This window comes from Bos taurus, chromosome 26 (genome assembly GCF_002263795.3).
Source record: "Bos taurus isolate L1 Dominette 01449 registration number 42190680 breed Hereford chromosome 26, ARS-UCD2.0, whole genome shotgun sequence".
NCBI classification, from domain to species: Eukaryota; Metazoa; Chordata; class Mammalia; order Artiodactyla; family Bovidae; genus Bos; species Bos taurus.
The window spans coordinates 24,606,266-24,621,562 of NC_037353.1; the positions used below are offsets into that span (position 1 = coordinate 24,606,266).

Below are 15,297 nucleotides of genomic sequence, written 5' to 3' on the forward strand. Positions count from 1 at the left end.
GGCAGCCGCTGGTGACTGTCCCAGCTATGGCCTGAGGAGGTCTGGAGGGCTCAGAGGAACCAGGAACCGAGTGGGTGATAAACTGCCATTTTTAAGAGACTCCTTGATGCTTTCTAGAACTCCTTGCTTTTGGTGGTGTTTTTTTTTCCCTGAGTTGCCAGACTTGGTGACTGGGCTGTCAGGACCCACAGCCATTATGCCTGGCTCCAGCCAGCATTTTCCTGATGAGCTTCTGGAGGAAAATGGACTCAGAAAGGTATACACGCACACACACACAGCACGGCCAGCTCCCCCTTCCTGCTCTTTACCTGGCTTCCCTGGGTCCCCAGAAGGTCCTGGTAAGCCCCGGGTTCCCGGCATTCCTGGAAGACCTTGTTCCCCTAGAGAGAGCAGTGCCACACGGAGAGTTTTCCCTCTAGGCAAGCTGGCTGGCCCGCACCTGGGAGCTGGGCGCTCTTGGGGTTCTACTGAATAACTTGCCAGCAGATGGAAGGGAGGAAGTGGGTGAGACCCGGGCCTTGCACACCTCCCTGTGATATACACCCCCTGGCATTGTGATTGGGGTGCTGGGAGCTGCCTGCTGGGAGGTGGATGGGACTCAGAAGGGTAGGCGGGGGAGGGGGGAGAGTGAGGAGAGCAGCTCCGTGACCAACCTCTTGGGCCTTGATGTCCGTCAGGGCCAGCGGGTCCTGGGAAAGCAGATCAAAGCTTTTCAGTGACTCTGGGAGCTTCCCTGGGACTCCTCCTTCAACCACCCTACAGCCTCACAAGCTGTCTCCTAGGTGGGGGAGGGGGAGCCCATGCAGCCCCTCCAGCAGCCATGAGACACGGAAGAAGCCCTGTCCTTGTCACACTGCTGGGCACAGCTTTCCCCTGTCCTCTGCTCCTAATGCCTCTTTTCCTGCCGAGAACTCTTCCATGGCCCACACTGCATGTCCCCGACAAGATGCTCAATGTGTGTTGGCCTGGAGGTCAGAGCCCTCTAAGATCTTGTCTTCTCTGCTGTAGGCATCATTCTAACCTCTGTCCAAAGTCATGTCCATCTGGGGCCAGCTCTTGCTTTTTGCCACCTCTCCGTCTTTCCTCACTCATATGGCTGCCTCTGGGGTTAAAATCTTCTTTACTTTTTCAAACCATCTGAAGAGCCCCTTCCTCCCTTCTTCTGGTTGGAAGAAACCTCTCTCTCTGCTGTTTCTTCAGAGCACCCTGTACCTCTCATGACCCTCATCACCTCACACGAGCTTTATCTCCCCTCGAGGGAGGTAAAGCATCTTATTGCCCAGCACAGCATCCTGAACTCCATCAGCACTTCCTAATAGTTTGTTAAATGAATGAGATCATCAACGCACCACATCCCCATCAGTGGGGCTTAAACCCTTCTGGGACATGTTGCCAAATGCCTGGCCACCTGGGGGGTCTTTGGCTAGCTTCCTTGTCCTGGCTGACAGGCCCCTCAGGAAGGGTCAGCCAAAGGACTGAACTCTGCGATCTGGCTGTGAGACCAGCCCTGGAGTATCAGGGCTGTGCCTAGAATTCTGCGGGTTCTGAAGAACCTCAGCTCTTGCCCATCCTCCCCAGGGGCCTGAGTACCTTGGAGGCAGGAACTGGCGGGTGGAGGGGTGCGGAGGAGGGTGGCAGGGGAGTGGGGTGGACCATATCTTGCCAAGGCCCCCCACCCTCAGAGCAGTAAGACGCTGTCGGAGACAGTGGCAGCTCTGTGAGCCCCAAGAGGATGCCCAGATCCAGGAATAGCCTGTAAGTGGAGTCTCTGCCAGGCGTGGACAGATTGATTAGAGAATGGGAGACACAGCTCTACACGGATCTCAGCTCCAGGGCATGATGATGATGGCAGCGGCGCAGACCCATGGTGCCTGCTGCTTTGAGACACTCACCCATCGCTCCTTTAGCCCCGGGCTCACCCACGGCACCAGGTAAACCTTTCAAGCCAGGCTCGCCTGCAAAGGAAGTGGACTAGGTGATGGAGGAGCTTGACCATAATAGAGCATGCCACCCTGCCAGACACCCTGAAGCCTGCCACCTCTCTGACCAGAGGAACTTGGCATGCCAACCGGAGGCTGGGGACACAGCGTCTGCTTTCATTCTAAAGTCAGGCCTCCCACCCCTGGCAGCAGGCATGGACTGGCCCAGAGGCCACGCCTGGTCTGGAGGGGCCTGTGTATGAGTCTCATTTCCTTGGCAACAAAAAGCTACCTCCTGTGGCCAAAGCACTAGTACTATTTCCTTTCAATCGTGCAAGCTGGCAGGAGGTGAGAGGAGAAAGGGATATGAGTAGTGTAAAGGCAACTAAATTCTTCAAAAGAATCAGAGACAATCATAAACTATCTTTCCTTTCCCAAACATATATTGCTGATGCTGGCTTATACTCCAGTCCAGATTGCAAGTCCTCTGAAGGTTTTTAGACAGAGATTCTATCTGATGCTTCTGTATTTTTTTCCCCCGCTTACAGTATCCAATGGATTTATAAAAAGTCTTTAAAGTAACAGTAGATTCCTGTGTGGGACTGACCTGTGAGGCCTCGGGGTCCTTTCTCACCCTGGTCACCTGAAATAAACATGGGGTGGGGGGCAGGGGTAGAGAAAGCAAGCATCAGTCAGGAGCAAGGAAAAGAATCTCACTCAGCAAGGGGAACCCTGGTTGCAGAACAGTTCCCATAGTATCTGGAAGCTGCTGTCAGCTGAATGTTGGCGAGAACTCAGCATTAACAAAGACCCAGAAAGCAAGCTAGATAGATTTCTCCTGGGTCAGGGCCCACCTGCAAACTGACCCAGGCCTTTCTGTCTCACCAGTGGGTGCTGGGGGTAACAAGGAGTCCAGTCTAGTGGGGAGAGGCCTCAGGGCTGTGTCCTTGCCACTCCGAGGACCACCCGACTACAGCGCTGTGACGCTGGTGCTGCTTCCCCTCTCTGCCTCAGCAGCACTATCTGAGAGGCTGGACTAGAGTCTTGGATCCCTCCCAGCCCTAGGGTCTGGTCATCAAGACCCCGGGGCAGGGTTCACATCTGGGTTCCCAGGCCGTGGTGATGTCCGAGCAGCAGCAGGAGCAACATACCTTTGGGCCCCGGTGGTCCCATGGGTCCTTTGTCACCTGAAAAGGAAATGGTCACCTCAGTGTGAAGAGCCTTGGTGGGACGAACAAGAAGGGGCAGAATCTGTGTCTGAAGTCAGGCTCCCCCACCGTCCTGACTGCCCCTTCCCCTCATATCACCTGTCAGCCTGCACAGGCTGTTGGCATGTCCACCAGACCCTCCCTGTGCCCCAGACCTCCTTCTTGAGTGAGTTGCATCTCTAAGCTAATGTCCCCTCCCTCCAGCCCCTCCACCCAGCTTACCTTTGATACCAGGGAGTCCCACTTCACCTCGGAGTCCTTGGGGACCTATAGAGCCTGCACACAGAGGAAACCACATGGGTGGAGGAGTGTCCCCAGCTTTGGAAGGGATGGACACGCACACGGATACATGCCTACATCCACACACACATACCTCCTGGGCACACACATGCGCAGACAAACACACTCCCTGGGGTAGAAGCCAAGCGCTGCTGTTTACGGTCTCCTCCCACGTCCCCACTGCTTCATCCTGGACTAGGTTCCTGGCCCCTGCGATTCCCAGGCCCAGGCATGAGAGCCCATTGTGGGCACCCTGGCAGAGACGCTGGACCGCAGGACAGTGTGGGCTGCAGCTTGAGACGCCTGGCACGAGCTCTGGCCCACAGGGATGAGGGGAGGCAGGCGCTTCGCTCAGATCACGGCAGGATGGGAGCCGCCTGCTGGGAGGGCTGGAGGGTCTGGTGCCCCAAGTCGGGTAAGAACAGAGTCTCATGGGACCCACTGTACCTGACCTTAGCCACAGGGGACACACAGGCAGAAGTGAGCTTTGTGTCTCCAGGAGGCTGTCTTTAGAATTGCTTCTTTGGCTTTAAGAATATTTGTTTCTCCATTTAACCGCCCTCTCTTTGCCTCAGAAATAGCATCTATTTTTGAGAAGAAGGCCACTGACCTGGGGGACCCTGCGGGCCAGGAGAACCACTGGAACCTGAGGAGGACAACGCGACAGTAATGACCAGATGTGTCAGGTACAGGCCAGGACACTGACCCCATGCGGAGTGGCATGTGGCGGGGGTGGGGCGTACACCCCAGGTGAGGGCTGCGCGTGCGCACCAGGACCCCAGAGTCGGCGGGTCCAGGAGTGACCCCAGTGTGAAGTCCTCCTTAGGAGGAGGCTGTGGCTGCCAGGATCAAGAGACCCCTTGCTCCTTCCCAGTTGAGCGTTTGGGCTGAGGCAGGGGCAGGGAGGAGAGGGGACCAGCTGGACATCGCACTGTGAGAAGGCCCTATCCCTTGGCGTGTCCAGACAGATTGCTCTCGAATGTTTGCCTCTGGGCCCTGACTGGCAAGGAAATTGTCTGACTTCACCCACTTAGGGGCCACATAACAGGGTCATTGAACAAAGATGGAGGCATAACCCCCAAATTCACCACAGAGCCAAAAATACAGCTCCAATCCTGACACCCAGGGATTCTTTTCTGGGGAGGGGGACCCTCTCTGGGCCTGTCAGCCCTGGAGCTGTGGATTAGGGCTGTCTGGGCTCCCAGTGCCTGGACCTCTGAGATCCTTCCTGGACATGGCAGACCTGGGCACTGTGTGGTCACTGGACTTACCTTTGGGACCGACAGAGCCTGGGACACCAGGTGGGCCCGGAATACCCGGTTTACCAGCATCCCCTGGGGAGAAATAAGCACTCTGAGAGGGCCCCCCCCAACTTCAGTTGCCCACTCAGCCCATGTGGTATCCTTTGCAGGGTGGAAAACACTTCCCACCCCGCTGGTGGTCTTGGATCCTCTGGGCCTGAACCCACTTCCCAGCCCATGCCCCTTTCTTAGACCACAGGATCCAGCACAGACCCTGGCTCAAAGCAGGTGCTCAGCTAATGCAGGTGAAAGAGGGAGGGAAGGAGAACCACGTGAGGAGGAAGTGGATGCACCCAGTCCTCCCAGTGAAGGAATCGCCTCTTACCTCTGTCTCCTTTCTCTCCAAACCCAGGGGGCCCTGGTTCACCGCGAGGTCCCATGGGGCCTTCTCGCCCTCTCTGGCCCATGGGTCCCTCCATGCCAGGCTCACCTAAAGACAGAAATGCCCACCTCAGCTAGTCGCCAGCTAGGCAGCATCTTGCTGGCAGGACGCCTGCCTGGAGTCTCCACACCCATCTCCCTACTTCTCTCCCTCTGCAGCCCAGACTCAGTGCAGAAGCCAGAGAGCTTGAAAATGCAAGTGGATCATGTCCCATTTCTGCCCCAACCTGCAAACAGCTTCTCAGTTCACTGAGAATAAAAGCCATATCCTTGCAAGGTCTCCAAGGCCCCTCCCTCTTGACTCTTGGCCTCCTTTGAGGGCTCCAGACACCCTCCTCCTCCTCCTCCTCCCCAAGCTCCTAGACCCTTGCCCCAGGCCTGTAGCTTCCCCCTCTGCCTGGAAGGTCCTGCTGGATCATCTTAGGCCTGCTCCCTCTCCCACTTCACATCTCTGCTCAAATGGCACCGTCTCAGCGAGGCCTTCCCTGCCAGCCTTATTTTCAATTACCCCTCAGCCCTTCCAGGCCCCCGGGCTCTATGCTCCTATTTCACCAGTGACTTCCTCCCTCTGTATACTTCACTTATCTATCATGTCTATTGTTTATCTGCACCCAAAAGTAGAAAGGCGTTCTCTGTTTTGTTCGCCATTCTCTCCCCAGCACCTAAAAGGGGGCCTGGCACACAGCGGGTACCTAACAAAAACATTTACTGAATGAATGAATGAATGAGGGCATAAGTGAACAGAGACGTGATTCTTACCCACGTTGCCTTTCTGTCCCTTTGGTCCCTCCGGACCTTGGTGGCCCAAGGGCCCAGGGATACCTGCGGACACACAAGAATAGCTCAGCCTTGCTTTCCTCCCAGACCCCAGGAGCCAGGACCCATTAGTCCGCAACCCTAGCAGCACCCTCAGAGGCTACACACCTGGAGTTCCAGGGAACCCGCGGTCTCCTGTGGGAACGGAGAAAGAAAAGTCAAGTAGAGGACCCGGGCTGATCACCTAAGGGAGCCTCCGGTGGAATTCAGGTAGGATGGCCAAACCGCAATATGGGACGCTCAGTTAAGTCTGAATTGCAGATAAACACTGAACAAATTTGTAGTGTGTGGGGCATACTTATAGTGAAGAATGAGTTATTGTTTATCTGTGATTCAGATTTGACTGCATGATGGTGTGAAATGAAAATATCTCCTATATTAATGAACAAGAAATTTCACAGCCATCAGCGATTTCTGGCCTCCAAATGTGGATGAGGACTCCCCAAACTGCGATCCAGCAGATGCTGCCATGCCCACGGTGATTGCTGAGGAGCTGGGGGGATGCAAGAAGCAAGGTGAACAAGGAAACAGGATTGAGCCCAGACAGCTGGGTGCACACGAAAGAAATGAATTCAGCGAGCCCAGAGGCTTGCCTCCTTCCATACACAGAGTGCTCACTTCCTTAACTGGATACCTGGTCTTTGATGTTCAGACCGCCTGCTCCCTTTGTTGCAAACTTGTATATAGCCTGACCCCCACTACCCGCTCAGAGCAGTTCTCTCAGAGATCCTGACGCGCTGTTTTCCGGGCTCAGGGTCCTGAACATTCCCACCGAACAAAACAACTCTCCACTTTCAGGTTGTGACTGTATTTTTCAGTCGACAACGGTCAGGATGTGTTCACAGCCTGCAAGCCGGAGCCTTGGGGAGTGGAGTGCAGAGGTGGAGGCCCAGAGTGTGCGTGGGGGGCAGGGAATCCTCAAGTTGGGAGGCCGCCAAGTAGAGGAACCCCAGTTCCTGCACTGGGATCTCTTGGGAAGGGCGGTGAAGCTGAGAAGAGAGGGGGTGACCCTGCCATCTCCAATAGCGATTCTCAGAATGGTCTGTGTACCCCTGGCCTTGGAACCACCTGGGCTGATTCAGACCACAGGCCTCCTCAGGGTCCTTGCTGTGGGAAGCCCTGAGATCGGGTCAGCGACAGTACTGCCCCAGGGGCGCAGCTCTGTTCTGTTGGGAAGCCCACACCTCCCCCACTCCCTGCCCCTTCCCCAAAAGTCTGCGGGTCTGCACGCTGCTCCACAATTCATGGTCCTATCACAAGTGGGGGATGGCCAGGGAGGGTGGGAAGTGTGTTTTCTGGCACTTGCTGACTGCTTTAAACTGTCAACCCTCACTAATATCTAAGGTAAAAATTTACGTGTTCTATTTACCTTTAGGGCCTTGAACTCCCATGTCACCTAAAATAAGAGAGACATGAAAACTGTGAGATGTGGTGAGAAGCCAAGGGCTATTCTCTCCTAGAGGTCAGTGGACAGCATGTAAATGACATTCCATAGTGAGCTGGCGTGTGGCGTGGCTTCCTCTCCATCACCATCGGTGTCTCCTGGGCTCGTCACTCGCCTCTCTTAGACGACACTTTAGCTCCCTTCCCATTCTAAGATATTCTGACGGTAGAGCCAGTTCTCAGCCCTCCCAACATATTCTGTAAGATCTTTCCACTGCTCATCCTTTAGTTTGAAAAATAAAAAGTTTTCCAACCCCTCCCCCCCCACCCAATCCCCACCCCCAGAAAACTTGGCTCCAAGTGCAGGAAAAGGGCTCCATCCACTGCGATACCTTTAGGCCCAGGGCTTCCTCGGAGATTTCCTACAAGAGACAGCAAAGCCAGAGTTAGCTGCACATCTTCTGTGTCACACACACACAAGCACAACACACACATACCTGAAGGGGATCAGGGGCATGGTGGGATGAAACAGGCTAGGGCTAGCTACCTGATTCTAAAGTATGCAGGCTGGACAACACTCCCCAGCTCTCAAGTTTTCTAACCATAAAATGGGATACCAATATGGGTCCTCCCTCCCTCCCAGAGCTGTCAAGAGACCTGAGTGAGGAGCGCTGGGGATTGCCCTAAACAGACACCACTCCACATACAGGAGCCAGGACTGGGAGCTGCTGGCCTTTCCCCCTGTGATGTGCTCACCATTTTCCTGTTCTGTCATCAGCCTGACCTTCATGAATTGCCAGACGTCCTCCAGATTGTAGTCGTCAAGCTCAGATTTTCCTAAACCTTCCCCCAGCCTGGGCGCAACCCCCTGCACAGAGTCCTGGCTGCTCCTCTCCATCTTCTCGTTGTAAGACAAGCGGCCCCGCATTTTCTCCAGCTCCTCCACACGTGCCTTCAGTTTCCTCACCTCCTCGGCTGGAACAGACACACAGAGACAGCATCAGCACAGGAGCCTGCCAGCCAGTGCCCTCCTAGTGCTCCAGGGGAGGCTGAAATGGGGGCTGTGGAGTGGTGGCTTCTTCACGCTGGAGGGACATTTTACTGGAATATTTTTGGGGAGATAGTCTGCCGTGGCTACCAGCAGGTTGATCTACTCAAAACTGGAACTGAGCCTTGAAGAAGCCTGGCCATGGTGACAGAGCTGGCCCTCAAGTCTCGCAAGGAAGCTGGTGTGAGAGTCAATGGAACGTGGAAAGTAGAAAGGCTATGAGAGGTCTGACCTGATTATTAAGGGCAGCCAGGTGCTTGGAGCAGGATGCCACTGGCATGGGGCCCTGGGCCCCTGAGAACCAGAAGCTGTCTTAGAGACTCAGCTCCGCCATGGAGAAGTCACAGGACCTTGATCAGGGGCCTCCTGGAGCCCCAGCCTCCTCATCTGCAAGAACAAGGGGTCTGCACCCATGATCTCAGGCCCCTTGGCACCTGACACTTGGGATACTTGCTGGTTCCTGCCCTTCTGAACAGGCAGCGGGGAGCTGCCACACGTACCCAGAGCGATAAGGCCGAAGAGCAGCCCCAGGAGCAGTAGCCAGGTGAGCAGCAGGCCCAGCAGCCACTTCCACCAGCTGCACCAGGAGCCGCAGGGGCACCAGGTAGGCGCTGCCCCCCACGAGCCCTTGCCCCCTCCACCAGCGGCCCCACTGCCAAGGGCACCGCCGCTGCCGCCGCCGCCTCCACCACCACGGCGGTGGTCGTAGCCGTGGATGTCTGTGGAAGAGAGGGCAAGGGTAAGGTGAATGCCGGCGGCTCGTGCCCCGCCCCTTCCCTCCAAATTCTCTAACTTGTGGTGATTTCCTGCAGGCCTGAGTGAATATGAATGGGCTTGCAGGTAGGTCCCGGTTGGCTCCTGGAATAAACATGGAGCTGTGGTGGCTGGTGCTGAGCAGAGGTCTGACAATCCTGGGCTTGAGCTGTGTGAGCCTGAGAAGGTCCCTTAAAGTCCCTTAAGGTCCCTTAAGGAGAAGGTCCCTGTTTCCTCTTTTTATAAAATGGAGTTCAAAGTTGACCTTTCTTCATGAAATGGATGTTAAATGAGATAAGGCATGCAGTGTAATTAGCAGAGGATGTAGCAGAGAGCATCAGGGTTAAAATTCTTGATTATTAATATGGATCTGCCACCACCTTCTGCATTTCACTAAGCCCAAATCTGAATAATCCCCATCTCCACATCTCAGTTCACAAGCCTCTTTCTTTGTAATCCCCACAGTGCCTAGAACTATACTCAGCACTTAAAGGGTGGCCAGGAGGCTTTTTCTTTCTTTTTAGTGAAAGTGTATTTTGTTTTTAATATCTAAAGTGGGCCTATACTCCTTGATTTCCTTCTCTCACAAGATGATGGGAGCAGGTGAGGAAGGTGTAAGGGACTGGAGATGTGTGTGATCTTAGGGTCACCTTGAAGGTGTGTGGGCAAGGGGAGGAGAGTGGTTTGTAAGACCCACCAGTAGCCCTGCTGTATTGCTCCTGCCATGTTGACAGATCCTGGACAGATAGTTGGCACCCAGGCAGTAGGCACCCAGACAGTGGGCGTTCTGCAGGTACAGTGTGACTGTGAGCATGTCTCCTGAGCTGAGCTCCTTCTGCAGCCCTGCTTTGGCCCCCAGCCAACCCCTCCACCGCCCTCCACCCCACTCCCTTTGAAGGCTTTTGGGGAAACTCTAGAGCTAGGGTGTTCATGTGTGCACTGGCTCCAGGCTAGGGGGCTGTTATCTGGTCCATTCACCATCGCCAGCTCCTCCACTCCTGATGCTGTGGGACCCGCCGCTCTTACTCACCTGCAGAGGCCCCGTTGCCCTTTGCAGTCACAGTCTTCACATCTCCTGAAAGAAATACCGAGATCACTGTTTTGGCTGTGCCCTTAAACTGCAGGAGCCCACAGGATGGTCCAGCCTGTGCGTAGACCTGGAGAGGGGCTTGAAGTAGGTGTGCCCCAGGGACCTCGTGGAACAGCCATGTGCAGGAACACCATTAACTCAGTCCTCACGGATCTCATACTGCAATAATTATGTTGATGAAGACTTGGCTTGGCAAACAGTTCACAGTGGGCAAAAATACACTGTAATAAACTTTTGTGACCTTAAAGCCCAAGACATTTTTTGGAGGATGTACTAGGGGTGACCATGGCATTCAAACAATAAATGTGCTTGTGAGAAATGACTCTTGATGTCTTGGTTAAAAGGCTTTGCACACAGGTTCCTAACCTGAACTGGAAGGAAAAGAAAGGCAAAGATGGGCTGGGAGGAGGGCTGAGAGTGAGTCCCAGATGCTATACAATCACTGAGTTTGTGGGTGTATGTGAGATTTTCTGGAAAAAGTGTTTACAGCTTTCACCAGGTTCTGAAAAGGGTCCTTTGGCTCCACAACCCAACCTCCACCCATGTAAGGAACTGCTAATTTAGAAGACCTAGCTTCAAATAATCAAAGAAGAAACACGTAAGTATCTCGAAAAAAAAAAGTAGAAGACTTAGTGTTACACCTTGAGAGGATTGTAATTGATTTCATTTGCATTAAAAAAAAAATGTTCCGTGGCTTAACTTTTCTCTTCCTTTATTGAGCTCCCTGAAATCCATGATTTGGAGAGATTCACAAGAACCACCATGTGAAGAAATATGGTAATCCAGGACAGAATCCAGGTATTCGGGAAGAAAAAAAAGCTAGCAAGTGGTTTGCAAAGCTTTTTTCTATGAGTTCTGAAAGTCATGGGAGGACTAGTAAGGGCCACAGGAAGTCTTTGCTTCCATGATAAGCACACACGAATCAATAGGGGAGTTTGGGAAAATGCAGTCTCTGACACAGCAGGTCTGGGTTAGGGCCCAGGACTCTGCATTTCTAACATCCTCCTGGCTCTGATGATGCTACTGGTCAGGACCACACTCTGAGGTCTGAGGTCTCGGAAGACAGATCAATGACAGACGGAACGGCCAAAGTGGACAGCGATCAGATTTGCTCTTACCGTTAGCTTCTGACACTAGGTAGGTGTCGGTGTATGCAGCTTGTTTTTCCTTTTTTAGGGTGTCCTCTGAAAAAGAAGCTGTGCACACAACCCGTGATGATCCTGGATCTTCTCTCCCCGCTCCCCCACCCACATCCTTTCCCGCTTGCAGAGGTGGAGGTTGGCCTGGTAGGAAGAGGGCCCTGCTTTCCTGGGGTTAACCCCCCCGCCCCAGTCTGGGCCTGTGGTTAGGTAACTTATTATTGCCCAAAGACCCTGTTAGGAGCTCTTTGCTGGAATTTTCCTAGCTTGTCTGCATTCAAGGCAGACCCCGGGACATTACTCAACAGACAGTTTTCATTTGAATGGAGTGACTATGGTTTCATCACTCAAACATCTCATACCACCTTGCTAGGACATTTGCCTACACTGTCTTTCTTCCAAAACCTGAGTCTCATGGGCTCCCACGTACTTGCAGCGACGCTGGCTGGGGAGGCTGTAAAGACCTTCCCGCTGTCCTTGGTCATGATCAGCAGCTCCATCTCCTTCTTGGCGGGCGTGTTGTCCTTCTCCAGGATCAGGAATTTACAGTCCTTGTGCAAGAGGTCATCATTCTGGACATTTGTGGTGCTGGCTGGAGAGGAAAGAAGTGGGTGATGAGGATGGAAAAGGTGGAGGGAAAGGAAAAGGGAAGAAGTAACCAGGAGAAGAAAAGGAGGGTGGAGGAAAAGAAAGGGATAAGTGGGTGTGTCTGAGGGGCTCCTGCTCTCGCTGACACTGACAGCCATTACTGAGAAGCATCTTGGGGACCAGAGACATCTTCCCCTGCGTGGCTGGGCCTGGCCATCAGGAGGTTGGGTCAACATCAGAAGCACTGGGGGCTGGCCTGAGGGGCTGGCTCCCATCTGGACTCTGTAGGATCTTCAGTGAATAGGCCAAAGTTGGTATGCCAGGCAGGCCCTTCTTTAATTAATTGGTAGGTTCATTTCTGATGGAAAGTCTCAAGTGTTTGCATGCTGAGGGAGCTTTTCCAGACCACCGCATCCAGCATGCACACATCCCTGTCTCTACCACCTCACTATGTCTGTCCTTCAACTACGTGTCATATTCTGTAATTACATTGTATACTTTGTCCACTTGTCTGTTATCCACTTTGAACTGTCAGCCTGGGGAGAATGGGAACTTAGCCTCTTCATCTGTGTCTGCATAGCGCCTGCCTGTTCAGTCGCTAAGTTGTATCAGACTCTTTGCAACCACATTGACTGTAGCCCACCAGGCTCCTCTGTCCATGAAATTTTCCAGGCAAGAATACTGGAGCAGGTTGCCATTTCCTCCTTCAGGGGATCTTCTCAACCCAGGGATAGAACCCTCATCCCCTCCATCGGCAGGTGGATTCTTTACCAGTGAATCACCTGGGAAGCCCCTGTGTCTACTCCTGGCACTCAGAACACTGTCTCACACAAAGCAGGTGCTTGGTAAACAGGTTTTGGATGGATAACTTGTTGAATGGAGGGAAACACACCAGGATCATAGCAGCGGAGAAAACAGGCTACCATGTGTCATGTGCCCGAGTTGGTAAAGATGCCACAGAAAGTAGGGAGGGTGTGGCAGCTTCCAGGGGGCACCTTGGCTCTTGTGGTGGGGGCTGGGCTGTGTGGGCCTGACCTTGGGCAGGTATGGAGGGTGGAGCTTCATGGCCCCCTTGGACAGGAAGGCCAAGGTAAGGTGAGAGGCACACCCAGCTGCTCACTTCTGGAAAAACCAAGAGGCCCTCGGGTGAGTCCCATTTGTAGACCTCCCATTTGTAGTCCCATTTGGGCCACCCATGGGTTATGTCCCCTCCTGCCACATGTGACTAAGGAACAGACCTTCTTGTGTGCTGGCCTGCCTCCGGTAGCTGGCGACAGCACTTACCTGCAGAAGTGGACACCCCAGTGCTCACAGCAGTGGGGCTCTGGGGCATGTTTTTCTTCACACCATATGCTGCAAGACAAGAACCACTGAATGAGTGGGGCACAGGAGGCAGCTCCGCACTGTGTAGAAGCAGCTGACCTGCCCTGGAGACAGGCAGCCTCCCCAGGGGAGAGGAAGATGATAGTGAACAATAATAATGAACAGAATAATAATGAATCATGAAATCAACTCTCTCCAGCCATGGGGACAACAACTTAGATGAAACTTTGTATGATATAATCCTCATCCTTGGAGGATTGTCCCAAAGGCCACCTCCTCCATGAAGACCTCTTAGACTCCCCCCTCCTCAAACACACACACACATCTACTTCCCTTCTGAACTCCTACAGTACCAACACCTGCTCGGCACACCTTGATTCATGCTCTGTTACAGGATCCCCCAAATGTTTCATATGTGTGAGACGTTCACTCTTTGCGACCCCCTGGACTATATAACCTGCCAGGCTTCTTTGCCCATGAGACTTTCCAGGCAAGAATACTAGAGTGTATAGCCACTCCCTTCTCCAGGGAATCTTCCTGACCCAGGGACTGAACCCAGATCTCCCACACTGCAGGCAAATTCTTTAGCATCTGAGCCACCAGAGAAGCCCTCCAACTAAACAGTAAGCAAGTTGCGGGCAAAGGCTGAGGCTCGTGCCTCTTCTGCCCTGCCTCCCCCACGTTTGCACAGAGGGGTGCACTAGAAAGTCAGCCAAATGACTGATATGCAGTGACAGCGGGCAGTTAAGGACAGTGGTGAGACGTGGGGACACAGAGGACACACCCCAGCAAGGCTCTCACTCGCGTCTGAGCCAGCACTTGACCGAGACTGGCATCTCTGGTCAGTGTATGGAGGCTTGTTTCTTTGGTGGCAAAGGTCAATTGACTTTTAGGGACATTTTGGTCCCACTAATTCCACTGCTGAAAAGGCCTATTGTGACCTATAGCTGCAAAGAGGCGTTGCTTCCCAGCCCCTAGGCTCCAAACCCCAGTTACAGACCTGTGGAGGTGGCGGCCATGCCATGGGACAGGGTGGATGAGCTGGGGGCCAGATTGTTCTGCATGCCGAACACTGAGAGGAATTGAGGATGGGTGAGAGCAGGTACATAGATGAGGCCCTCTAAGTAAGGCAGCCAGCCCCAGGAGCCCCCTAAACCACTTTCACGATGAGTGCTCTTGCATATGACAGAGATTCTGAACTTTCTCGGTTCCCACACTCTTACTGACATGGTAATTTTTTAAACACTGTTTCTTCCTCCCACTGCCCCATCCAGAAAATTCCTAAGCTCCATTTATTGACTAACTTAGGTCCACACAACTTAATAGTAGTAGTTTGCATAGGGTCTGACAGATGTTACAGTATGCCTCAAAAATTTCAAATATCCCAGGGGTTCCCTGCAGGACCCGGGGGTGCCTTGGTATACAGCATGGGAACTGCAGATCCAGACACAATGGCTGAGGCACTAACAGGGAAGGACCCTATTTTTCCTTCTGACTCAAGCACATAGAAGTCCCCTCACCCCCAGTAGTATTTCAAAGACTGGTTGGCTGTCTGTTTTTAACAGTGTAGAAGCTCATTCCTCCCTAGCTAACAGCTTCTTGTATTCCATCCTATCTGGAGTTTGGGGCACAAAATCCAACATCAGCCCACCCTCCTGAGTGAGGACTTTGCAGAGTAAACTAGCAAAGGCAAGAGGAAAAAAGCTTGAATCTGGTATCTGCTGGGTTTGTGGGACACTAGTTAATTGGAGGTGTTGAAATCAGAAGTTAAGAAGGTCAAGGAAAATAAAAACGGCCTACATCACTATGTGATATTAGTCGTGATATCACAGAAAGAAGGCAGATTCCTTTAACAAAAGAAATGGGCTGATAACTTATTCACATATAGGTTATGATGAGTGAATAAATACTTTTAAAAGATTATACATCTGCATTGGAAGCAAAGCAGTAACATTGTTTGAGCCCCCAAGGAACTACAACATTTAAGATGCAGTTAAGTTCTTTCTAAATTAACAGTGCTTTCCACCTAAAAATGTCGCGAGCTCTGCCTCACTTAGTCCCTTTACTTC

General features: G+C 52.9%; 1 protein-coding gene across 2 annotated transcripts in view; it reads right to left on the minus strand.

The window, feature by feature from the left end:
- The window catches only part of COL17A1 (collagen type XVII alpha 1 chain), a 46,875-nt gene that overhangs the window by 15,076 nt on the left and 16,502 nt on the right, over positions 1–15,297 (minus strand). Inside the window, exons 12-31 of one of the 2 annotated variants that reach the window (XM_005225524.5) lie at positions 14,229–14,300; positions 13,190–13,258; positions 11,748–11,909; positions 11,297–11,374; positions 10,119–10,163; positions 8,836–9,054; positions 8,044–8,262; positions 7,680–7,709; positions 7,274–7,300; positions 6,013–6,039; positions 5,848–5,910; positions 5,033–5,137; positions 4,678–4,740; positions 4,017–4,052; positions 3,350–3,403; positions 3,071–3,106; positions 2,527–2,562; positions 1,893–1,955; positions 654–689; positions 309–380 (exon numbers count right to left, since the gene is read on the minus strand). In XM_005225524.5, coding sequence (XP_005225581.2) covers positions 309–380; positions 654–689; positions 1,893–1,955; positions 2,527–2,562; positions 3,071–3,106; positions 3,350–3,403; positions 4,017–4,052; positions 4,678–4,740; positions 5,033–5,137; positions 5,848–5,910; positions 6,013–6,039; positions 7,274–7,300; positions 7,680–7,709; positions 8,044–8,262; positions 8,836–9,054; positions 10,119–10,163; positions 11,297–11,374; positions 11,748–11,909; positions 13,190–13,258; positions 14,229–14,300 — 1,512 coding nt within the window. 2 annotated transcript variants of the gene reach the window in all.